At 45.5% G+C, this 25,944-nt stretch overlaps 1 protein-coding gene across 1 annotated transcript in view; it reads right to left on the bottom strand.

The window, feature by feature from the left end:
* Window positions 1-25,944, bottom strand: part of Arhgef28 (Rho guanine nucleotide exchange factor 28) — a 295,945-nt gene that overhangs the window by 53,925 nt on the left and 216,076 nt on the right. The window contains exons 17-26 of the mRNA XM_032898997.1: window positions 20,527-20,582; window positions 19,495-19,543; window positions 17,828-17,972; window positions 17,618-17,745; window positions 15,813-15,953; window positions 11,020-11,267; window positions 6,231-6,353; window positions 5,103-5,220; window positions 2,187-2,441; window positions 183-259 (exon numbers count right to left, since the gene is read on the bottom strand). Coding sequence (XP_032754888.1) covers window positions 183-259; window positions 2,187-2,441; window positions 5,103-5,220; window positions 6,231-6,353; window positions 11,020-11,267; window positions 15,813-15,953; window positions 17,618-17,745; window positions 17,828-17,972; window positions 19,495-19,543; window positions 20,527-20,582 — 1,340 coding nt within the window. The remainder of the gene's footprint in view (window positions 1-182; window positions 260-2,186; window positions 2,442-5,102; window positions 5,221-6,230; window positions 6,354-11,019; window positions 11,268-15,812; window positions 15,954-17,617; window positions 17,746-17,827; window positions 17,973-19,494; window positions 19,544-20,526; window positions 20,583-25,944) is intronic.

The raw sequence follows: 25,944 nt of genomic DNA, 5'->3' as shown, positions 1-25,944 counted from the left end.
ACTTTCAACTGACTAAACCGCGTGCGGAAGCAGCTATGAAATCCGCTATGGCAGAGGGGATACGGTATGGGCATATTCTTGACAAGCAACTTTCTTTTTTTTCAGTTAGGAACATTGGGCTTTGCTGAAGGGAATACAGCACCACCTGGTAAACACTGTGCACTGCGTGGTCATGTACTTACAACAGCTGCAAAGATATACTTCTGGTCTTTTTCTTGCAAGAAGAGCAGCACATCGGTGAGAAGCAGGGCCAGGATGTCTTCGAAGACAGAAACACAACGGTATTAGTGAAGGGAACTGCAGTCGAGATGCCTTTACCAGCTATTTTAATTTCACGACTGATATTTAAATCAGTTTAACAAAAATGAAAGACATCCTATGAAACTTTTACTTAACACACACACACACACACACACACACACACACACACACGAGAAAAAACTTTCGTTATGAGAGCTAAGATCTATCATGGGAAAATGTATAGAACGTTGTTCAAGTGTGTGTTTTTTAAATGTGGTACTATGGTGTAAACTGTGGGACTGTACTAAGAGGTGAAGCTCTAGAAAATGTTTAAGAGCACAGTTTTCAAAAAGAAAGGAAAAAAAAGTCCTACATAAAAAAAAGGCTCTGAGGGGGCCGGAGAGACGGGTCAGTGGTTAAGAGCACTGACTGTTCTTCTAGAGGTCCTGAGTTCAAATCCCAGCAGCCACCATGTGTAATGGGATCTGATGCCCTCTTCTGGTGTCTGAAGACAGCTACAGTGTACTTATATATAATAAATAAATCTTTAAAAAAAAAAAAGGCTCTGAGATGGAAAACTGAGGGACATGTGCAGTCTCAGTACTTGGGAGGCTAAGGCCAGGGGATCGTGAGTTTGAGGCCAGCCTGAGTTACATAACAAGACCTCGTGTCAGCACCCAGGCCTCCCCTCTGAAAGAAGGTTCGTGCTCTTGCCTTCAGGAGGAAATGCAGCTAATTGAAAATGTAAAGGAGCCCTGGGCACAGTAGTGGTGCACACCTTTAATCCCAGCACTCAGGAGGCAGAGGCAGGTGGATCTCTGCAAGTTCAAGGCCTGCCTGGTCTACAGAGTGAGTTGCAAGACAGCCAGGGATACACAGAAAAAACCCTGTCTTGGGAACAAAAAAGTAAGGGAGTAGTTTCCGAATCAAGTGATAGGGCCAACCTGCTCAAGTCTGAGTGACACTTGATTTCTTTGCTTCCCTTGGAAACTTTGCAAGACTATGTCTCCTCCTAGAACCACCACATGCCCTGATCCAAACAGGTGATTCTATTCTGTGGGCAGAGAGAAACAACATTGTGTGGATGGCGGTGAATAGATTTCCAATGCGACCCTGAAAGCTGATCTTTAGCAAACGCTTTTGTGTGAACCTCTATCAAAGCCTGCCCATCCTCTGGTGGGCAAAGACCTTCAGGCAACTATAATTCCCCCCTCTCCTCCTTGCCTAAGGGCGTGATGAAGATGAAGGAGGCCAGAGGCAAGGTCTTTAGAGGCTGTGGTAGAAACTGAACAGGCAAACCTTAATTAAAGCTTGACTTGAGATCTTAACCAGTAAAAACCAGAGTCTCTGGAGGGAGACTTGAGCACAAATCTGGTTCTCAGGCCCTAGAAGTATAAGAAAGTCCGGGACAGACAAGGTGGGAGCTAGAGTGTAAGACCTGGAGAAACCGAAATGACCAGCTCAGGACCCTCAGCAGACTAACAGAGTTTAAGTCTGTTAGCAAATTGTACCACCGAGGAAGAACAACTATCATAGAATAAGTCCTTCCTCTCCCCCTTACCCTGGTGCCTGTGTGCAGGTAAATGTGTTGTGTTAATAACACAGATGGCATTGAGGGTTCCCTCATTTCTCCCCTCCACCCTCAATCCGCACTTAGCAGAATATTTCTACGCTGACCGTGTGCAGAGCTCACGACTCCCTTGGCTTCCGACATCTTGAAAGCACACGTGAAGGGCTTTGCTTGGGACAGCAAGCTCCAGTCAAATGTGTGTGTCATCTAGTCACAGTTACCTACTGAACTTCACAACCTGATGTCTCAACGGAAAAAGTCAAGGGTCTGTGCAGGGGTGCCCACGAGTCAGGGCTGTGTTTCTCTTGAAAGCCTGTCCTGTGTTGAAGGAGTAACCTGTATGAAAGGAGAGGCTGCCTTGGCGAAGCCAGGGTACCTTTGAAACGGCCTGTCGCAGTTTTCCAGTAAACGAGCCCGTCGTGCAGAAGAGCCCTTTCTTGGCTCATCAGCGCCTGCTTTCTAAACACGTGGCCATTTTTGAGCTTTGTGTATGTTTTGTTCTCGATTTTATTTAGGATCTCGAGCCATTTTTGGTTCTTCTCATATTCACTGACTTTCAGGTCCACGGCTGCGATCATGTCTTTAATTAAGCCAAGAGCTCTACACAGGTCTCTGTGCTCTTCGGTCCTTTCTGCAAGAAGAAGAAAAAAGAAAGACAATTATAATAATCCAGAATACTGAGAGTGGTTGTTCCTTTTAAGGTTTTAAATGTAACAGAGATGCCATAAGAAAGGCTTTGGACTAAATTAAATATTTAGCGGCTCTCTGCATCACCACAGAGAAGCAGCACAATGTCTGAGAGAAGAGATTTGCATTGGCAGACACGCAACAGCTGGCAATAAGGCTTCTGGCTTCCAGGGAGAAGCCCGCTCTCTTTAGCAGTGCAGTAGTTTATCGTCATTGTCTGTGTGACTGGATTTAGAATTAACCAGGAAGCATGCTGCTGGGCACTTCTGTGAGAGTTCCTGGGGCAGCTTCGCTTAGGAGAGCACTGTTGCATGGCCTGCTGACCCACACTGAACAAAAAGGGAGAAACAAACAGAACTGCAACTCACTCACTCACACCTCTCTCTCTGTCTCTCTCTGTCTCTGTCTCTGTCTCTGTCTCTCTCTCTCTCTGTCTCTGCTTCTCATCTGCAGATACAAATGCAGCCAGCGACCTCATGTCCCTACTGCCACAGTCATGACAGACTGTGTCTCCCAGACTGTGCTACAAAATAAACCCTTTTTTTCCTGAAGCTGCTTCTTACCTGGTATTTTGTCACAGCAAGAAAAAAGTAGCATACATTATATGATATATATACACATATGTATACACATATATACATATACACACATGTATACATATATACACACATGTACACATATATGTACATATACATATACATATATGTATACATGTGTGTAATATAATTATATAGTAAATATATATAATATGTAATATAAGCAGAGGCTATGTTTGGAGTAACCTGTACACACCTCCCTTCCTAGAAACAGGTAACCAAGTGACCTCATGCTCCCACGCTGTATTTTTAATGACTGAAGCCAGCTGTGGGCCAAGCTCATGTCCTCTGAAATGGAGCCACAGGGTGATTTAAATGGCCCCAGACTCATGTGTCCTCTGGGTTCTTAAAAAAACAAAAACAAGTACAGGAGGTGTGTATATTATATATATATATATTATATATATATTATATTATATATTAATTATAATTATATATATTCAAAGCTGTATTAGCATAAAATTGAGGATCTTAATGAATGTTATAATTAAAATGTTCTTGACCTATCATTTTTTCTTCTGATTACGAAAGAAACGACAGTATATAGAGGGCCCGGGCACTCTGCCTCACAGAAGTCAGTGAGGCGCATGCGTACAGAACAGACTGGCACTCCAGTCACTCCTTAAACCAGGGGCCACTCCTCTCACCTCAGACTGTCTTTAGAGAAAGGTCTGGGGGAGTTCCAGAAAATAGGTTCTGGAAACCACAGATGAAAGGGAATTTAGCTACTTTCTGTATTTGATGATAAAAATCAGCTGATGTTTGCTCAGGTGCCTGGGCCTGAGGAGCTAAAAGGAAGGGAGGAAGTGGGGGTGGGGGGATGACTGGCAGTGAACCCAAAGGCTCTCCGGAGCCTACAGCTGCAGAAACACATGCTTAGAAGGAGCAGCAGCCAGGACAAGCGGAATCAGCACCCCCAAATCTCTTCCTTTGGAGGTTCTCCGTGCACACAGAGATGCTGGGAGCGTCGTCAGAACACCCACAGAGCACACAGATCCCCACAGTTCAAAGGGGATCACGGCCTTCCAAAGAACACACCTCACTGCTTGACCGCCTTTCTCTTCCAGAGAGGGGGTTTGCTTATAAAGAAACTATTTCAAAACTAGGAAAGAAAAGCGAAGCTGAATTACCAGATGACCCAGGGTCATTCCAAGAGAAGGTTCAAAGTCTTACAAATCACCCTCCCCTAATGCTTCACAACTCAAATGTAACAGCACCAGCCTCCCAAGAGGTCTTTTCAAATGACCCCTTGAACTCCACTCAAACCCACTGACTTGAATCTGCAAGTAAACACGGTCCCTTGTGAAGGGACAGCTAGTGAAGTTGAGAGCCACTCCATTAACAGTCATGTGACCCAATGGCGGAGGCCCCAGGAGGCTGGCGGATTGAGCCTCCTCTTTGGCAAAGCCTGCTCTGAGGAGAGGGCATCTGTATGGTACCTCGATGACTGCTGAGAGCCAGAACTCACAGACGCTGCTCACGCTGTTAAGGGAAGCAGCCACCGTTGCTATCTCATCTACAAGAACGTGGCATGGAAGTGAATCCTGGGGCGAGGTTAATTGACTGACATTATCTGACACAGTTTAGTCCCTGGGGTCCTGCAGAACCTTAAGAAAATCCACACAACACAAAATGGAAAGTCTTCATTTTTTTTGTATTCATTCTCTTGCTGAGAGGAAAACAGAAGCTTTCTCCAAATGGTATTTTTATATTCTCTCGGGCACTAAGTTCTAAAGAATCGTAAAAGTGGTAGAAGGAAAAGCAGGTTCTGCAAGGTCTCTGATCATCCCCCATACGCCATGCGTCCTGCTTCCCCACCACAGAATAAACGAAATTAAATAAAAAGGAAAGCAATTTCTGAGAACGAGTTCCAACCCCAAGGCTTTAAAAGACTGCCCACAGTAAAAGCATCTGTGAGTGGAAGGACTCAGCACTCGAGATTCCGCAGGACCCCGCAGTTGTGGCTGAAGCTCACAAGAGAGACAAGGGCCCCAGAAGTAATCTCTCACCCTTGGTGTACTGCAGGATCCTCTCCACCAAGACCGGGTACTTCGTGATGCGCTGGGTGACAAGCAGGATGCACTCTGGGATTCCACGGCGACGGGCCAACAGGTTGCTATTTCGGATCTTGGAAAGTATATACATGTTTATATACCCCAATCGCCATTAGTTAAAAAGCACACCTAGCCATTGCATTCTGTACTTGTCATTAACCACTACAGTTGAGGTGGAAAACCGTTTCAGGGTGCACTGTAGCTCTAGTTCCCAAATAAGCCAACACGGGGTTCAAGAATGGGCTTTTGAAACAGAAATCTGCGTGTATCCGCTACTTGTTCTTCTAACACGTCTCTCTCTACCTTTATTTTCACACACTGTGGCACTTAACGTCCCTCTGCGCACGGCAATCCTTTTCTTAAACATTTCAAAGATCTAAGTCTTTAAGGCCCATTGTACACATATATGAAAAGAAACCAGAAGAGAATACGGTAGAACTCATAAAATGACAGATTAAAAATAGAGGAACCCATTTAAATAAAGGGAAAAGGTGGGGGAAGACAGGAGGAAGAGAATTCTAGGAAAGGGGGATTTTAGAGACAAAACATCCATAGGCATCTAGGGCCCTTGGCCAGGTCCTGGCTTAATGATACAGTTTCAAGAGATGACAATATTGGATATCAATGCCTGCTAATTTAACTGTGCTAATGTCACCATGAGGCATTGAAAGATGATAAAGTGCTCAGAAAGACACAGATGAAATTATAAGATATCATGGACTCCGTTTAAATGAGTCCACTCTGAAGCAAATCCATGGGGGAAACAGATTCTGTCTGCTTTTGCTTCGATTTTTCCAATACCCCACTTGTCGGGGTACGAAACCACTCCCAGAACATCGCCAAGATTCTCAGAAGCTTAGGGGAACGTGGCCTCACAGATACAAGGTAGCAAATGAAACTGTCTGGGAGAAATATTTCACTGCCATCTAGACCTTCCATCTCCTTCTCCTGAGAAATAGACCTTGTTTAGAACTTGTTTCGTATCTCCTGAGATACGAAACTTGTTTAGATCATTAAGACTCAAACATTAACTACTGCCCCGCACGGGCCTCCTGCTCCCCAGCGAGTTGGAAGAACGCCTACCTTAATAAAATTCTGAAACTTTTTGTTCTGCTGGAGCTCTTTAAAGAGGCTCATGGCCTCTTTGTGATGGCTGCAGAAATCTCCATAGATCCTCTTCATCTTGCTTGCATTTTCTTCTGAAAACTGAGAACATTTCCGAAATGGTTTTTTAAATGCACACATTATGTTCGGAGAGAAGAGAACATGTAGTTTTTGTGTATTTCAAAGCACCATGGATTTTCCAAGCACGATCACTCTCCTTCCCCTAGGCACTTCTTAAATTAAAATGAAAGCAAATGGGTAAGTAGGGAGGCCCGGCATAACGGGAAAACACTGTACCAAACTAATGATCCGAAAGTCAAATGGAAACATCCGAGGCTTTAATATTTGCTCCGTTTTCATGCAGTTTCGTTATTAAAACTGTTTACGCCGGATGCCCGGCATCCCAGGTGATCATTAGCCATGATGAGAAGAGAATGGAAAATAACAGACGTGCTAATTTGTTAACTGTGGGGAGGAGGAAAGATGTGGCTGAACGTTTCCATCGGCCTGACCTGGAGGGAGATCTTCGCAAGATCCAGAGACATAGGGCAGTGTTGGGAGGGCTGGCTACACAATTTAGCTACGAGTTTTTTTTTAAGATCGTGATCATTCTACACAATCATGTCCACAAGGAAGGTCACTGCAACAGACAGCCTCCCTGGAAAAGTATTTAGAGCGCCTTCTGCCATCTTTGGTCTTTTCTCTTTCGCTCAGTTTTTATCTGTGTGGGGGATCGCATGTCTGCAGAGATGATCCTTAAACCACGGTTGCTAAAATAAAGTCTAAGAAGACACTTGTATAAAAACTGCTAGTTCAAAACTCTAAATGCCTGGGCACTGGAGAGACGGCTTAGCAGCTTGGAACACCTGCTGCTCTCGTAGGAGACCGAGACTCATTTCCCAGCACACACATGGAAACTCAACTTCCTGTAACTGCACTCCCAGGGCATCTGGTGTCCTCCTCTGACCTTTGCTGGTACCAGGCATAAATGTGGTTCACAGACATAATGTAGGCAAAACACCCGTGTCCATTTAATTTTTAAATTTTTTTAAAAAAAATCTAAATGTAGAGCTTTATCAAGTTCACTGAATGGAAGAATCAAAATAATATGACAAATACAAAAATATAATGAAGGCATCAATACTTCCTGGGTAGATGATACGGGTTTAATCAAGTCTTAACAGAGTTGCCGTGCTCTTTGTAAATATGTCTAAGATTATTCAATTTACCGGAAATGAAAAAAATCTAAAAAGTTCTCAGTACGGTAGGAAGGCTCTGGTGTCTAACTTTCCAGATTACTACACAGCTGCCATCTTCAGGTCAGAATTGAGAGATACAGACGCAGGACTTGCAGAACAGAACAGAAACCCCAGGCACAAGGGATTTCTGGCAAAGGCACAAAAACCAGCTCACTGGGGGTGGGGATGGGGAAAACTGCCTTTCTATAATTGTACAAAAGCAGAAAAGGAGAGAAATACAAGTGAACAAATCTTACAAAACTCATTTAAAAAAAAAAAAAAAAACTAACTGGAAAATCCAGAAATTGCATTTTTAGATTTTATTCCAACAAAGTCAAAACTTGGATTTGAACTTGAACGAGCAAGTTGGTCTGTAATGGGTATAAACTAGAAGTGACAAGATGTCTTCTTATAAGTGAGCAATGTAGAAAGGCAGGGTATACGCTCACCATGGAATACTATTTGCTAGGAAAAAAGAATTAACTACTGACATATAGAACCACTGGTTAAAAGAACTGTGCCAATTCCCTAAAGATTATATGCTATGTATTTCCGTTTATACAATGTCTTAGAAAATGACAGAAATGAACAGTTTCCTGGACTTGGAGAGGAGACGGGAGCAGGGGCAAGGGGGAAGTCGGAAACCTCATGGTAAGGACACTGTCTGAGGGTGTGGACATTAGCATGAGGACTGTGGCAGGACAGCTTTGTTACAGCTGGAGGAATGATAATGCAAGCAATTAAAATTTTACTTAGCAAATCTCAGAGCGTAGCTCGTTCCCGTGGAAACCGCGAAGAGACAGAACACTGAGCCTCATTTTTTTTAACAACTCTCGGGTAAGCCTTATGTCCCTGAAGTTAAAACGAAGGAACGATTGCCTTAGACACACCACCCTGTGCATGCCAACAAGGAGCAGGAACGTGGGCTCACCCTTTCCCCAAAAGAGAAATCTATGCCTTAACCATGAGGCTGCTGGGCCCACGTCCAGTGAGGCCAATGACCTGACTGTTGTCCCTGCTTTAGCCACACAAATTAAATGCAGAACGGATAGAGACACACATTTCCATTAAACATGGAAAAAGACAATCTTATTTATATTAAGGAAATAGAAATTCAGATAATGCCAAATGGCAGAATTAAAACCTTCCATTTCAGTTTTGAACCTTCTCGGCATCCCACCAATTTTATTTAAACTGCATTGCCAAGTCCCTCATGTCACCCTGTTTCCGATGGATGACAGGGACAGAACGGGTTTCAGACTGTAAGCTGCAAAGCAGGTCCCTCTTTCGTTGAAGGTTTTTACTAACACAGACGTTCACACCGTTGGACATGCAAGAGTGGTTACCAGGCAACATGTCCCCACATTCGTGTAGGCATCTAGAACACTGTATTTAATTCCATCCATGCCATCAGTGAACCGACTTTTCCGTCGTTCACATACAAACCAACAGCTTAAGCCCATGGCTGCCGTGGATAGAGTGAGAGCATTTAAAATACTGCGATTCTTAGAGAAGGTGACACCAACATCTACCTAGGAAAAGGCACACTAAAGCAACAGGCTGATGGTTCAGGAACTTCCCAAAGTGCCGCAGGCATTTCCCCAACCTGAAACATGGCAGCCTGCTGAGTTCCTGGTCTGTCTGTCTGTCTGTCTGCCCGTCTACCTATCTTTGTCCCTCCCTCCCCCTTCCTCCCTTCCTTCTCTTTCTTTCTCTCTCTCTCTCTCTCTCTCTCTCTCTCTCTCTCCTTCGTGAGTCAGTCATTCAATAAACACTCCAAGTCCCCTGCTGGAATATATTAATAAACAAATGAGAACAACCCTTTTGTTCTGGGACTCGCAATCTCGTGACAGTAAAGGCTGCCTTGCAGTTTGCTGAAGATTCTTGGCTCATTTTTGATGAGAGATTCTGACCTCGGTCCCCAGGCCATCACCTGTGAGAGGGAGATAGCTAAAGACCGCCATGACCCCTGCTGTTTTCACCAAGACAGTGGGAAAACAGCATCCACCTCACAATGCTATGGAAGCTCCGTGAGACGCACAAGGAACCCATGGTCCCGTCCGTATCAAAATGGTACCTCACTCCAAGTGAGCTCGCTTTTGGCAAGAAGCCCTTCAGGGAGATCTGGAGCTAATGCTGTTGCCAAATGGAGGTGGCTACTGTTCCTGGATTAGCCAATAGTACAACCCATTCTCAGTGATACTCCAAAAATCCCAAACACCTGAAGGGAGACTTATTTATCTTGTTTTATAGGTTAATTATAAAGGGTTCATATCCTTCTTCCTGGGGTGAACAAGTATTTGACTTGAACCCATCTCTTATACTATTGGAGAATCAAAGCGGATATTTCTAGTTTCTTTGGAGACTCAGACCATAATGATGTTTTACTGGGGCACACAGGCGCGAGGGTATTTTGCTAAAGCAGATATGTGAAACAATGTTTTGCTGAAGCAGACATGTGAAAGGATGCATGAGGTCTAGGAAGAATATAAATGTGACCCTACAGACAGTGGGAGGAAGCCAGTGCATCAGTTAGCTCACCCCGCTTTGTGTCACTCATCGTTGCTGACAATGCTCACACGTCAGTTAGCTTTGCGCCATATTGCTAACCTTCATTTGCCGTGACTTCGTAGAACTTCCTGTGGTGATCCGGTGGTTTCTTATACTTCTGTAGATTTGGCCAATTCAGTGGAGCCTCTCCTGGTTTATTCTGGATTGAGCTGCCGCTGCTGATGGATGCTGAGAGGACTAGACTGTAGCTACTGATCTGTGTTTGGTCATTGGCTAGCGAACTGCTGATATCCTAACAACGAAGACTGGAATGGCCCCCAAAGAACTATCTCTAAACAGGTCCACTTCCCCCTACTAACCTTTTTTTCCCACTACCTCTTGTGTGTGTGGTGAGTTAGAAGGGGAGGTGAGAGCATTTAAGAACCCTTATCAAAGTAAGTTTAGAAAAATCAAAGACTACAGAGAACCTATGCTGTAAGAAACCCCCTCTCACATCAAGAAGTCCAGGGTGCAAAGCTTACAATGGAATTTAGTTTTGACTGCGGTATCTGGTGGAGACAAGAGAATAATCCAAGCCAGGTCCTGAGCCATAAACAGGAGATGCTCATTGGCTGTCAGAAACTCTCTAGCATCTGTTATATATCCAGGATCAACCAACACCCGATAAAGGAAAGCCCCTGACCCCTACCTAGCAACTATAATAAAATCAACTCCATTTCTCCAAGGGATTTAAATCAATAAAGAGTCTGCAAGCCAGAGCTGGAGAGATGGCTGAGAGATTAAGAACATTGTTCCTCTTGCAGGGGATCTGGGTTTCTTTACCAGCACCCATATGGTAGCTCACGGCCATCTGTAACTCCAGTGCCAGGGGACCTGATACCATGTCCCGTGGTCAGCAGGCATGCACGAAGTGCACAGATGTGCACACAGACAAACACTCATAGTTACAAAATGAATAAATCTAAAACGGGAGTTCTGCAAACATCTGGGTTCGGAGACCAGCTCGACACCCTTCTTACCTGTTGTACCAGAATGTCTCCGATTTGGTTGATCACAAAGTTCCTGTCATTGCCGGTGCAGGACTCCTGCCTGCGCTCCTTCATGCTGAAGAAGAAATGCTTGTGAGTCTCCAGCAGCTCATCTAAGCAGGGGAAGATCCTGTCCACCGTGCTGTGGTCCAGCTGCAGTTCCTCCTTCATGCCCTTCCTGAAGACTTCAGACATGATGAGCAGTGTCTGGATGTGGTGCACCTCCGTCTGCATCAGCTCTGAAACACGTGAGCACACGCATGATGCAGCTGTAACATGCCTGGTGGGCGTGCAGCCTTCCCTACATGACTATGAACATCGAGAATTCAGAATTACAGCTTGTATTTGCCTACTCTTCAACAAGTCACCTTTCACAGACCAGACAGATGGAGATACTAAAGAGTAACGAGTATCTGGTCACTTTCGTGTCATTTCATAAGCCACTATGAAATCACATCCTACATATACAAACTCAGTTTTGTATGAGCTATAGAAAGTCAGTTGTAGAGATAACCTAATAAAAAAATGTGTCTGTCCTAAACAAGCAAACAGTCAAAAAGCCCCACACACATCCCTTGCAACTCAATTCTACATTACACAAGCAAGAATGAGGGAATGATTAACATTTTATTTACACTCCAAATACTAATTGTTCAGATATTAGAAGTAGAGCCACAGATGGGAGCCAAGTACAGCAGCTAAGAATCAAATCTTTCCAGAAGCTTTGACTCTCACGCCAATGCTCTACAAGATACAACAGCTTGTTAGGGAGAAGTCTTTCTTTCCTTGCTTTTTGTGGTGAGTTCGAGCCAGTGGAGTTCATTCACAGTTAATATCTGACGAAATGACTTCAACTAAATAAAGTCTCCCAAGGCTTTACACTAGTAGACTCTCTGTCACAGCACCATTGTGTGTCATACACACCCCAAAATTCAATTGTCTTCAGAAGAAAATATACATATATATATTACACTATATGCGTGGCATAGAATATACTACATACGGTATAAAGACTGAATTCTTATCATATATATTATACACACACAAAATATCATGTAAATGAAAAAGTCTTTAAATGTTTTCAAGAATTCAAAAATGGACAAAGGATTTTAATAAGTGTTACTTCAAAAACATAAACAAATGGCCACTAAGTAATCAAAAAGATGGTCATCGGGGCTTGAGATAAACTGCAGTGGTAGAATTGTCTCTAAGGCAAAAGAGTGGGAGTGGGTTAGATTATTACCCACTCCCACTATTAACACAACTTCCACCCCACCCCTACCCTCATCACCACCCCCCCAGTTCAATATCCTTAGTGGGGAAATGCAAACCGAAACCCACAGCCCACAGCGTGTCACACACGCTGAGCTAATTATAAGAAAAGGTGGACAATAAACACGTGCTGGGGAAGGGGGCGGGGCGATCAGAACATTAGCAAGGGATGTAAGTTGCTGCAGCCACCTCAGGAAACGGTCTGTAGTCACCAAAGGATGGTAGATGAAGTTACCATGAATCCAAAGAAAAAGAAGAAACAACATAACAGGCCCGTCCATTGATGATTAGATAAACACAATGGGACATTATTAGTTAAATATAAAAGGGAATGGAGTTTGTAAATATTTTAAATAGGATGATCCTTACAAATATGTAAAGTGACAGCACACATACACACACATATACATATATACACACATACATATACACACACATACACACACATACATATACACACATACATATACACACACATACACACACACACATACACACACACACACACACACATACACACACACACACACACACACACACACACACACACACATACACACATACACACATACACATACATACACATACACACATGCACATACACACATACACACATACATACACACATACATACCTACACACACATACACCAACATACACACACACATACACACACATACACACACACACATACATATACACACACATACACACACACACACATACACACACATACATACACACACATACACACACATACACACACATACACACACATACACACATACATATACACACACATACACACACACACACAAATACACACATACACACATACACACATACACATACACACACACACACACACACACACACACACATAGTGAGGCAAAGAACATAGAGTAGAGTGGTGGTTGCTCAAATCCAGAGGAAGAAAGAGAACAGGAAATGAGCTCTGATGGGAGGAGGTTTTCTTTTGAAGTGACACAAATGTCCTAGAATTGGATAGGCTTGGTGGCTTCCCGACTTTGGGGAGCACACTACAAACATCTGATTACAGATGGTGTGTAACTTTATGATGGATGGATTATATTTCAACTTTTCAAATCCATTATGAGAGAAAACAGTAGCCCCTAAAGTGTAGGGGCATGAAACAAGTTCTACACGAGCCTCCAAACTACCCCATGTTTGGGAGCGATTTTAAAGCATCAGCCACGGAGAGGAAACTGGTCTGAACAGGGCGCTTTAGCTTTACCATACGCAGAAGCCTTTCAGTGGGACCCACAACGTCAGTCAAAGAATTCACATTTGCTTCCACAGTGTTTCAGAGCTCCTTCGATCTTACCTTAGCATTTCATTTAACCCTATACTGCATTTGCTCATTACGGCTACACTGAGCAGAAATAATACTGCCCTGGCTTTGTGTGTGTTGGGGGGTAACCTCTTGTCCTCTATGGGGGGTGCTGGTGGGAGGGTGACAATGAGTGTAAAATTAAGGGCACTTGAGGAAAGCACTCTGTCTGCCACTGAGCTACCCTCTGGCTCTTGGTTTATTTTCACTGGCTTTGGGTTTGAGACTGGATAGCCAGGTAACTGGCCTTGGATGTTCAATCCTGCCAAGAGCTGAGGTTCCCCACCATGGCTCTCTACCTCTTTGAAAGGGAGGCAATCAGGAACAAAGGGAAAAGATCATGCCTGCAGGGCAAACTTTTCTGACACCAAAGGTCACACAACCTGGTTAGTTCACCCACATGGTGAGATTGCGCTTAACAGGGTGTGAGGCTCACTTGCACCTGAAGAGACTCGCAGAGGACTATTAAATGCCTGAGAAGCACTCATTAAAAGGGACAGCATCCTCTCCTTAACTTCCTGTGAAACAAACCCCCAGTTCCCTTGATCTTGGTGAAACCTCACTCTCACCGGGCTGAAGCTGATCGGGACACCTCCTGGCGGAAGACATGGAGACGCACATCGAGGAGAACGCAGACCCTGCCTCAGATACAAAGCAGGTGTCTTATTGAAACTACTTTTTAGTGTATTCTTTGCACTTGGATTTTTCCTAATTAATGGTTTCTACTTCAGATTGCCACCACTCCTGTAGGTTGATGTCAAGGCGATACATGATTGGACAGCAGAGAGTGGGGTGGGGACAAAGTTCTTGTCAGGCGGGAGAGAGGAGGAAGGAGGCAGAGGGGGAGGATGATTCCGATCTAGGTGGTCTAGGTCAATTTTATCCTGTCTAGGTTGGTGGTTTCTATCTTTACTAATCGGCAGTGAATTTACCCTGTGGATGTATTGTAGATTGAGAATTCAAAATATAAACCTAATCGTTAAACTATAACTTTCTAGAGCTTTGATCTTACCGGGCTACAGGGGATGTGAGCAAAGTCCCGGAGACAGCTGGAGCTTTTTTAAATTTTTACTGCAAGGTACTCCCACCAGTGTGCCATGGTGAGATCTCACCACAGACGAGCTAGACAGTAAGGACCATAGGCACATGAACGCTGTCCTAACCCAGGCTCAGGGCCCTACACAGTGTACACTGGCAGTGGGACCACGGCATAGGCAGTCAGCCAGAGGCCAGACATGGAGCTCTGATATCTACAGCAAGTATGTGAAAGTTCACTGTGGCCCTTAGATGGAGAAGTGGGAAAGGATCTCTGGGGGTCACTCAAGCAGATGTGCCAAGGGTGAATCAAATCTCCTGGACATGCAAGGTTGCATTTAAGCCTTGGACCTGCATTTTATACCCGAATCCCATCAACCGTCTTCTACCGATGGGGAAATGTTGGGAATTGGTTTTAATGCTCTGTCTTAATTTGGCTTCCAAAGCTGTGCTCCCAGACCTAAGGATCCCTGCCCCCCTGGCTTCCACTGATAAGAATTGCCACACAGCCAATGGCTGGGCAGAAAGACGGAGGTGGGACCTTTAGATTCCTGGGCTTGGAGCAGAGAGAGAGAGAGACAGAGAATCACTGTGAGGAAGGATCAGGTGTGAGAGCTGCAGGAAAGAAGGCAAAGCAGCCATGGAAGAATTCTGGGAAATGGCCCTGGGGGCCACTCTCCCACTTGAGTCTGGTGCAGCAGAGACGAAATGTCAATTTAGCAAGCTGACTCAGGAAAGGTAGTGGGGAGAATGTATGGTAGCTCCCAAGGTTTTGGGGTGGGGATTAGAAATGCCCATAGTCAAGGCATATCAAAATTAAATGGTGTGTGTGTGTGTGTGTGTGTGTGTGTGTGTGTGTGCGCGCGTGTGTGCGTCTTTCATTCTCAAATCCAGAGAGCTCCTGAACAGGTATCGAGACTTGCTTGCCAGGAGCTCAGAGCAGGTTAACTAATTCATGGCCCTGGCAGATGGCTGAAAGCATAACCCACTGGGAGGACAGAGTGAGTTAACTAATTTCCTGCTACAGGGAAACCAAGGTCCAGATGAGTCATGTAGTTTGTCTGAGATCAGATTGCTGCAACACGATAAAAAAAAAACCAGGCCTGGGCATATTTGAAATGCTCACCAAAAATGACATCCTGTCTTTTGATGACATCCTTCTCCTGCCTGCTGCAGAAGGAAGGGTCCACCACGAGACTCCAGGACTCGGCTTCAAACTCTTGAGCATCACTGCTGAGCTCACTCCACAGAGACGAATCCACGACATCTAGAAAAGAAAAGCCAGGAGCGCGTAAAGCACGCGTCACGAAGAGATCTTCAAGTACCAGGCTCTCCGGTTCAAACCTGCTAACGGCACAGAAAGGCCCCAGCGAGAATGACACAGCACGGACCTGAGGCATCTGAACACCAGAGATGACAGCAAGACAACGTCCCCAAGAGCAAAGAAGCATGGCCTCCAACAGTAACTGTGCGGGGAGGTTGGCAAAGGCTGGCGATGCCTTGGTTTGTTTGCGCTCACTCTACTGGAGTTTTACTTAGCGACCTTCAGAGCCCATGCCCTGCTTGCAGAGTCTTGACCTCACCAATTTCTCTTGCCCGGATCATTATACAGTTTACTCAGATCTGAATCTGACCTCGTCCACTTGGTATTCACCCAGGACTTGGCAAAAAACGGGAAGCTCAGTGTGAAGCTTACGTCCTGTGAATACAAACTTTTGTGAAAGTGCTAAACACGTGCACATGAACCCCTTTCAGAAAAAGAACTGCACACACATGCACATGCACACACGTGCATATGCACACATGCACACGAATGAACCGCTCAGGAAACCTAAAGCCTATTTGCCCTAAACAAGACTCCTTAGAGATCCCATCTATGGTTGTAAAGATGAGATGATAACGGGCTTTAAAGAACCAGAACCCAATCTATGCCATTCTCTCCCCACTCCCTCTTCTATTTGTTGCCTTCATTTATTGAGGCATCCTGGAAACACAAAACAACTCCCTGGGTTGAATTATATCCTACAAAATACACTCCCAAATGCTGACCTCCCAGAACGAGCGGGCAACAGGTAGGACACAGATCACATCTCTCAGTGACCCAGCAGTAGTTGGAATTAAATAGGTATTTGAGGATTCTGCTCTAATCGCTCAATAGCTATGGCCTGTTTCCAATCATAACAGCACAGTGTCGTCCATTCTCTTAATTCTATCCAGCTCTCAGGAACGCATTGCTGATAATCTCACTCCTGGTCATATACTTCAAGACTAAATTGTCGTTTTTAAAAATTTTTACTACATTTGTTCTTTGACATTTCACACACGTATAAAGGACATTCTCAGTCCTCTCTCCTCCCTCTTCCCCATCCCTCAACATCTATCACAAGTCACTTTCCTACATTCAGGTCTTTTTGAGACCCTTAAGCAAAGTAGACCCTACATCAGGTAGATACCTTACGACTTCTAAAAAAAAAAAAAACAGGGAGCTGAAAGGTTGGCTCACAGGTGAAGTGTTTGGTATGTAAGGGTGAGGACCAGAGTTTAGATCCTCCAGAAACCACACAAAAGCCAGTCAGGCATGGTGGCCTCCTGTAATCCCACAACTTGGGAGGCAGAGGCAGGTGATGACCAATAAGCTTGCTGGCTGGCCTTAACCAGAATTGGTGAACTCTGGGTTTGAGAGATAGATAACACCTAGAGAGATTAAAAAAGACACCCAACATCAGTGTCAGGCTTCCACACACATATGTTCTCTTATCCACACACGTACCCTCACACATGTGAACATGCATATACACATGTGTATAACACACACACACACACATACATAAGAAAAAGAACAAAACAGTACATCTTATTTCTTGCACAAAATTCATCTTTCTGTTAAATGCAGAAAGAGAACAGAGACAGAGGACCATGCAAACACCTTACCTTCCATCATGAATGACTCCGTGGAAGGAGATGAGCCCATGGACTGGAACAGCTCATCGGAATGAGACCTGCTTCTCCAGCTGTTACTGTCACCCTCAGACTCCAAGGATGTCACTGCCCTCCTGAAGCTGGGAGGGAGAACAGGTGACACGAGTTAGCCACCAGCCACCATCCAGTGCCCTGAAAATGAAGCAGCAAGCTGAGCCTCACCTTTCCAAAGTGGTGCCCGGGACACTTCTGGACAACGGATGTGCCTGCCCTGCAGTTTCCTTCCTTCCAGCTGGAAGTCCAATAGGCATGGAGGGGGAAGGGTGCAAGGAGAGCCCAGGCGGTGGGACGTCTCTAACTGAAGAGCCTGGAATCACAGTAGTCACTTCATGTGCTGGTACAGCATTTACAAGCAAAGAAAGTCAGAGATGTCCAGTCAGGTAAACCCTCAAGCAGCCACTTCTACAGTGTTGTGGCCCAGCCTAGAAACGGGTCTCTCTGCCACTTCCTGGCACTTTTCAGATGTCCCTTCCTTTTCTCACCCTTCCAACACCCATGCTGCAGGGCTCCTTCCACACCTTCCCTTGGTGACTGTGCATGTCTGGGGTGACCCAAGCAAGCAGTTGAATGGAATGGGGAAGCACAGGCCAGCTTTCCCATAAACCACTGCTTGTACTCCTCCAAGCCAGCTTTAAGTAGATGCAAGGTGTTATTAGCCCTGTTGGCAAAATGCATATGGTGTGTGTAAACAAGCGTGTACACCAGAGAGCAGCTCAGAGGAAAGGAATGATGATGGAGAACCTACTTATGGAGCAAAACTCTCAGGCAAACAAAACCCAAAGCCCAGCCGGGCCAGTCCCACTCATATACTGACAACAAGTGGGCTTGGGCACATTTACATTTGGTTTGAGGTATAAATAACTGGGAGGGTGCTTCAGCTCCTTTGGATTGAAGCTAGGGAGTACACACTGTAGCTATTGAGTACACAGTGTAGCTATGGAGTATACCATCTGGAGACAAAGAGATAAGTGTTTACAAAGGCCCCTGGGATGTAACAAGGGAATGTAACAAGGGAATGTATATGTCTCTGCTTCAGTCTCCCCGTAGTTCACACAAAGAGGAGGAATAGATCACATCAAAACGTCTACATTCTCCGAAAAAAAGAACCAAAAACAAACAAACAAACAAACAAACAAAAGTCTACATTCTAAGCTTCTTTGTGGCCATCTGTTTTAACCTCATGACAGTGAGAAGCATCTCAGAATTGATTTCAAAGGATTTTGAGGCCAAAGCCAGGGGCTGAGTGGCAAGAGACCTCAAACTGACTTGCATACCACCACACCCAAAAGCTTGTCACCATGACTTAGCACACTTAATTGCTGCCACCAAAGTGGTTTTCGAGATGCCACTTACACTTTGCTACAGCACTGGACTGAAAAGTGACCAGGCACTTAAACTTCCTGCCACTCAGCACGCAAAGGAACCTCAGATAGAAGAAATCACAAAATCTCTCACGATAAAGCAAATGTTTTTCAAACCGAGGATAGATATACTAGCGTGCCTGGCTCCCGTGTGTAACACAAGGAAGGGCCAAAGGTCACTGATTGTTTTCAAGAGAAACTATTTAAGCCTCAGCAGCATATAATTAAGACAACAACAGAGTCGTCAAATTTAGAAATATATAAATAAAAACGTCAGCATGCTTCAAAACGTCAGTATCACACTACAAGTGCTAATGAGACTACAGCCTCACAGCCACTGATCCAAGCATTGGGGTCTCCGTAACACTGGCCACAGGGACCAGCAAGAATGGATAGATTCCAATGGACTGGAAAAATATGGTGCACACTACTCTTTTATACGTCCTTGCCATTTCCCACATCACTTACTTCCGAGGATGGTCTGTGGTTTGTTCTTGTTGTATTTCTCTTGGAATTTCTAGTAAAAAAAAATTAGAAACTCATAAATTAAGATCAAAGAACCATTGGACTACAGGAATGGACACAGGGTTACACGCAATAATCTTATCTGCTTCGTACTTATTATCTTATTTGTTTCAAAGAAGAATTCAAAGCAAAAGACAGTAAACAGAACAAAAAGTAGAGTGTGGTGACAACAAAATGTGCAAGAAGGAATAAGGATGAGCCTCGTGAACACTCAGCGCTTAAAAGACTCAGGGGAACCAGCATACATAATGCATGCATTCAGACCCAGACCAACCTGCATACATAGCGCATGCGCGCAGACCCAGACCAACCTGCATACATAGCGCATGCGCACAGACCCTGGGGGAACGAGACCTACGGACACTGCCCTGTTTCTTTGTGTCTCTGTAGTATTTCCTTTTACAACAACCCTCAACTGTGTCAGTTAACACAGAGCTCTGTGTCAAGGACCCCGCTGCCCCTTCCACCGTACAGGAGCATCCTGCTCAAAGTCACTCACAGCCCACACTAGACTGTGGAGTGGCGATAAAAGGACTGGAATCACAACTGTCATCACCTTCGTGACCCCATCCCCAATGCTCACCCTAGCTCCACGCCTCCAGGTAGGCTTTCAGCCACAGTGGTGCTCCCTGGGAAAGTACTAGAAATACCCGTCCCCAGGAGCCACCCAGACCTCCAGAATCTGAAAGCCTGCGAGGAGCCCTAGACGTTGAGGTTGTTATAGTCTTCCAGGTAATTCTGACTGCTCTACCTAGAAAGCCTTGCCCGCACGTCTGTCTCACATAACACAAGCGGGTCTTTTCTCTATTGTGTAAAATGAACAGCTAGATAAATAGTCATACACCCTAAGCATGCGTTACTACTGCAACCATCCCATTTGCAGTAAATCCAACAGCAACGAGAGTTCAGTGTCCAGCAGCAGATGACGCAAGCAAGCAAGCAAGGCGCAGAGCAGTGCGGTGACTGGGAGGTTACCTTGGTACACGGAGGCACAGTGTCTTTGCAGCCCTTGTGTGTGTTGGCCTTGCAGTCTGAAATAGAAGACACAAAGGTTTCCATCTGACTCAAATGAATCTGAAGTGAGGTCACATCATGCTTTTATGGGTCATTATAAAACTGACACAAAGACGTACACATATTAAGAAGCCAAATACTTAAAATATTAAGAAGCATACATGGGAACTTTGAATTCCGTGGACATACTTCTAATCGTCTGTCATTATCTTATAAGTTATAAAGCCTGCCGTTGTGTATACTGGACACCCCTGGGTCTACCTGAGAGCTCACTTCCTGTACACTGTCCTCAGGGATTTCTAAGGCTTTCCTGGTAGCATTCTTCAACTTTAGCACCAGGCAGACTGTCTATGAAGATGGGGAGGAATAAACTCACAATAACGCTGAGGGAGGTGGGGGACCACTGTCAGCTTCAACAGGAATTCCTATTAACAAGAAACGGGGCCTAGAGAGAGAGCTTAAAGTTAGCAGCACATACTGCCTTGCCAAGGACTGGAATTCAGTTCCCAGAACCCACATCCAGTGGCACAACCCCTGTAAGTCCAACCTCAGAGTATCCAGACACTTTTCTAGCCTCTGCCGGCAACTGCACTCACTCACTTGTGCACACACCCCTCCCCTACGGCCACATATACATATGTACAATTTAAAATAAAAACACATCTTTAAAAAGGAAAGAGACTGGAAACAGGAGAATCATATGAGAACAGTTTGCCACTTGCTCATGTGGCCTCATGTCTCTGGAGGAAGGTAAGACACGCTTTCTGCCCACAGGGACAGAGACTAGGGACAGAGACCAGGTTGCCTCTGTATACACGGGCATCCATGGGGCCTGTAGTCTGGAGGCTGTTGTGTTTCTTTTCTGGCCTACTTCCCATTCCTCATCACCCTCTCATCACACACCGGTACCCTGCATCTCACGGGAGGAGGAACGTCTTTGGGAATGGGTCCATAAAAGTCCCATTTCAGCCCACCAAAGCCACACTGCAGAAGAGCTAGCAGCCGGATTGTGAGCCAGGCAGGAAGCTCAGAGATGATCCCCAAATTGTCCTTCAGTGGTCTTAAAAGGCATTTCGGCCAGCGACCTAATACCAATGAGCAGAGCGAGGCAGACATTGAAATCCAGTGTCTTTTCTCTTATTCCCAACCAGGAGTATAAAAGGAGGGCAGAGGAGAGGGGATGGGGAGGGGAGAGAGGAGGGGAGAGAAGGGGAAAGGGGATGAAGGGAAAGGAAAGGGGGAAGGGGAGGGGAGGGGAGATGAGGTGAGGTGAAAGGGGAGGGAAAGAGGGAAAGAGGGGAGGGAGGGAGGTGAAAGGGGGGAGGGGAAAGGGGGAAGAGGGGGAGGGGGGAGGGAGGTGAAAGGGGGAAAGGGGGGAAGAGGGGAAGGGAGGGGAGGGAGAAAGGGGGGAGGGAAAGGGGGGAAGAGGGGGGAGGGAGGGGAGGGGAGGAGAAAGGGGAGGGAAGGGAAAGAGGGGAGGGGAGGGAGGGGAAAGGGGAGGGGAAAGGGGGAGGGGGAGGGAGGGAAGGGAGGGAGGGGAGGGAAGAGAAGGGGGAGGGAATGAGGGGAAGGGGGAAGGGGGGGGGAGGGAAGGGGGAAGGGGGAAGAAGGAGAGAAGGGAAGGGGAGGGGATGGGAGAGGAGGGGCAGGGGATGAGGAGAGAAGGGGAAGGGGAAGAGGGGGGAGGAAAGGGGAGGGGAAGGGAGAGAAAGGGGAGGGGAAGGGGGGGGAAGAGGAGGGGGGAGGGGAGGGGGGGAGAGGGGGAAGGGGGAGGGGAAGGGGAGGGGAGGGGAGGGGAGAGGAGGGGAGGGAAGAGGAGAGGAGAGGGGGGGGGAGGGGAGGGGATGAGGGGGAAAGGGGAAGAGGGGGGAGGGGGGGAGGGGAGGGATGAGGGGAGGGAAAGGGGGAAGAGGGGGAGTAGAGGGGAGGGGAGGGAGAGGCAGAGATTATGAGACTGAACAAGCTCACAGGGAGAGCATCCACTGGGCCTCAGGCCTGGAGACAGAGATGTAAAGTGAGGATGTTTAAAATGTGCCTCTGATATGACAGAAGAAGAAAGAGGGTTCCATGAAATCCAACCTGAGGGCTTGGAGAAAGAAAAGGCTACGGGCGGGCCAGCTGATGAAAGGAGAGTGGAGTTTTGTGAGACAGACCAACTGTCAGGCAGGTGAAGGGCATGGACAGATTCCCAATGGCACAGGGGCAGATCCAGGCCCCAGGATATCAAAGCACGGCTGTGAAATCCAACTTCAGAGATCCCCAGGATGTGGGGAAGAAGGCTGTGATTATAAAACAGGCAATGGCATACAAAGACAGAGATCGGAGATGACCGTTGTGTAAGGAAAAAAGTCGGAAAAACAAAATCAGAATAGTAACGGCCCAAGTTACATTAGAAAAGGATCTCATAACGCCGAACAGGCAAGCTCAGGGGTAAACGGAAAAGTTCTGCTATTTCCTATCCTAACAAGAATAATACACGCTATGGACACATGCTGGCAGTATCCATGTGATGGAAAGTTTAAATGTATTCTGTTATATAGGCAGAGAAAAGGGGGTTCCTAATAAAGGACACGGGTCCCACGGGTCCCAGATTCTCCCGAGATAACAGTAAGTTCGCAACTGTATTGGACGGAAGCTTGAAGGGAAAGACTTGGGAGTATGGTGTCATTTAGCCAGATAAATTACACTTTGAGTATGAAACAAGCGAAGTGCATAAAGGTTGCTAAAACCTACCCCAGCGCATCCTAGCCTGAGAAGGAATAGGGAGTAAAGACTGAAGATCCGGTTGACAAAAGGTCTTTGTTTTTGTTCTTAAGATCTTGTTTTCGTTATAATTATGTCTATGTGTCTGTACATGGGGATGCTCTGTCGAGTGAAGGCGCTCGCAGGGGCATCAGATTCCCTGGAGCTGGAGTTACAGGTGACTGAAAGCTGTCCAGTGTGGATTCTGTAGACAAACTCAGTCCTCTGCAAGAGCAACATTCACTCTTAAGTCATCCAGCCCTCTCTCTAGCCTAAAAGCAAGCAGTGACCCAGGCAAAAACAAAAACAAAACAAAAAAGCCTGCTGGGCTCGAAGATGTACATTTGTAATCTTAGCACTTGGGAGATGAAGGCAGGGGCATCAGGAGTTCCAAGTCAACCTTGGCTACATGGTAAGTTTGAGGATAGCCTGGGCTATAAGAGACCTTAGCACAACAAAACAAACAAACAAAGGCAGGCAGGCAGGCAGGCAGGCAGGCAGGCAGGCAGGCAGGCAGGCAGGCAGGCAGGCAGGAAGGAAGGAAGGAAGGAAGGAAGGAAGGAAGGAAGGAAGGAAGGAAGGAAGGACAGAAAGAAGCAAGGAAGGAGGTAGAAAAGGAGGGGGGGAGAATGGTTTCAAAGCCATTGTAAGTATACACAGGGAGCTAAACTAAAGCATTAAATTGCTCCTGAAACAGCCGAGTCAATTCCTGAAACGCTCAGCCTACAGTATAAAAAAGAATGAAGTAATACAACGATTGGATATATCAACAGAGGGGAGAAGGAGGTTCACATAAGGAAGAGAAACTATTAAATTATGAGCCTTACATAGCCATAACACGACCATTAGTAGATATTAAAAGCCCCTATCTTGCCAAATCACAGGAAACAATAAAAGCAGACAACACATGGTCTAAAGAGCCAAGGCAGACAGTGAGGAAAACAGCCAGGAACCATCAAAGATAGTTGGAAGCAGTAAAATCAAATGTAAGTAAGAACAACCCTTTGTTATAAAACAAGGTCTTTCCGTTACATTGCAGATCCTCTCGAGCTAAATTAAAGACACACACCCCAAGAATGAAAGCCGCAGAAACGGTTCTGTGACACACACACAGCAAAGGAACAAGGGGAACACATCTGAGAGAAGCAGAACTCGGTGCAGGAGGCAAGAAAGGACAAAAGATACAGCAATGCTGATTAAGGCTCATCCGTGATGAATGCACGTAAGAGGGCCTGTTCACCAGGTAGTGTCACATCACAGTACACACGAGCACCTAAGCCAGGTGACATGAGAGTACAGAGACATTGCTACAATGTCTGCGAACTGTTAGCAACCAGGAATCTAACAGAAAAAATGACAGCAAGACTTTGAGTACTTCTACAATGTACTGTCTTACATCACATTGGTCTATAATATTAGAGCTATTAACCCTTGTGTATAGATGATTATATTCAAAACGCAGTGGAGACTGCCCGTGTCACAGTTGACAATCCAATGTCAAAGTGTGACAGTAATCCAAGTTGAAGGGGCCAACAGTCCCCTCCCGATGAAAACCTTCTAAGTCCCCAAACTAATTCCAAAACACCACCGTAGTATAAAGAGAACTAGCAAGTGTACACTTAAACTCACAACCTGGTTGTAGAATTTAATCTAAGGGCTACTTAGCAACGTAGAGACAGATCTGTATGGAAACAACTTTTCCATTTATGTAGTAAAAATATAGAAAAAAAAGTACACCATGAGAAATAACGAAATACTCTTGATAATATCATCAAATGCAATCTCAGATTAAACACTGATGCAATGTTTTGGGGTTAGAAGAGACTCTAAGTAATGAGTAGCTGCTGAGAGAGGAGCAATTATACGTCCCCGGGATGAGCCCTCTAAGTGGCTACCCAATACCGCATGCTCACCCTCAACACAAGAGCAACAGTAGATGGACTCAGGTAGTATCTGTACATTTATATGAATATTCGTAAAAATAATAATTAAAGAGAAAGGGAAACAACAGAGACAACGCACGAGAGTAGAAGGGCTTGGAAGTGGAGGAGGGGAACAGTGGGGTAGCAGGAGATGACGGCAGGGAACTAAAGGTGATGAAGGTATATTATCCTCATGTACAGAGGGTCAGAACCCATTAATCTGAGTGATATTAAAGGCTAATAAAGTGATAAATTGACAGCAAAGCTTTTGCTGGTGGAGGAGTTTGAGGTAATTTAAGTTTCCATTCGTACGGTATATCCTCTGTAAGTCTTCATACATTTATTTTTTAAAGTAATATCTGGTTTGATGGCTGAGTGAGTCTTCAGCACTTTTGACTGCAATGCCATCAACACCCACTTAGCGGGCTCAACTGGAGCAGGTCTTCCTTACACAATAGTTTACCTTAGGAGTCATTAATCGAACGTAAGTGTTAAGGGTCAACTTTGAGTTGGCACCAGTGGGGGCTGTGAAAAATTACTCTGCCCTCCCTTTCCCCTCCCAGAACTTATGGTGAAAGGGACAGATAAGACAATTGACCCGGGAATATGCCATAATGTAGATGGTGTAAATAACAAGGCTTGTGGGATTCCATGATGAGGAAAAATGGTAAGCCAGGCCTAGGAGGTGTTATCGGACGGGCTTCAGGGCTTACTG

Source organism: Rattus rattus, chromosome 3 (assembly GCF_011064425.1).
Source record: "Rattus rattus isolate New Zealand chromosome 3, Rrattus_CSIRO_v1, whole genome shotgun sequence".
Taxonomy (NCBI): Eukaryota; Metazoa; Chordata; class Mammalia; order Rodentia; family Muridae; genus Rattus; species Rattus rattus.
The sequence above is the reverse complement of the archived record's forward strand: the minus strand, read 5'-3'. Positions and strand labels throughout refer to the sequence as shown.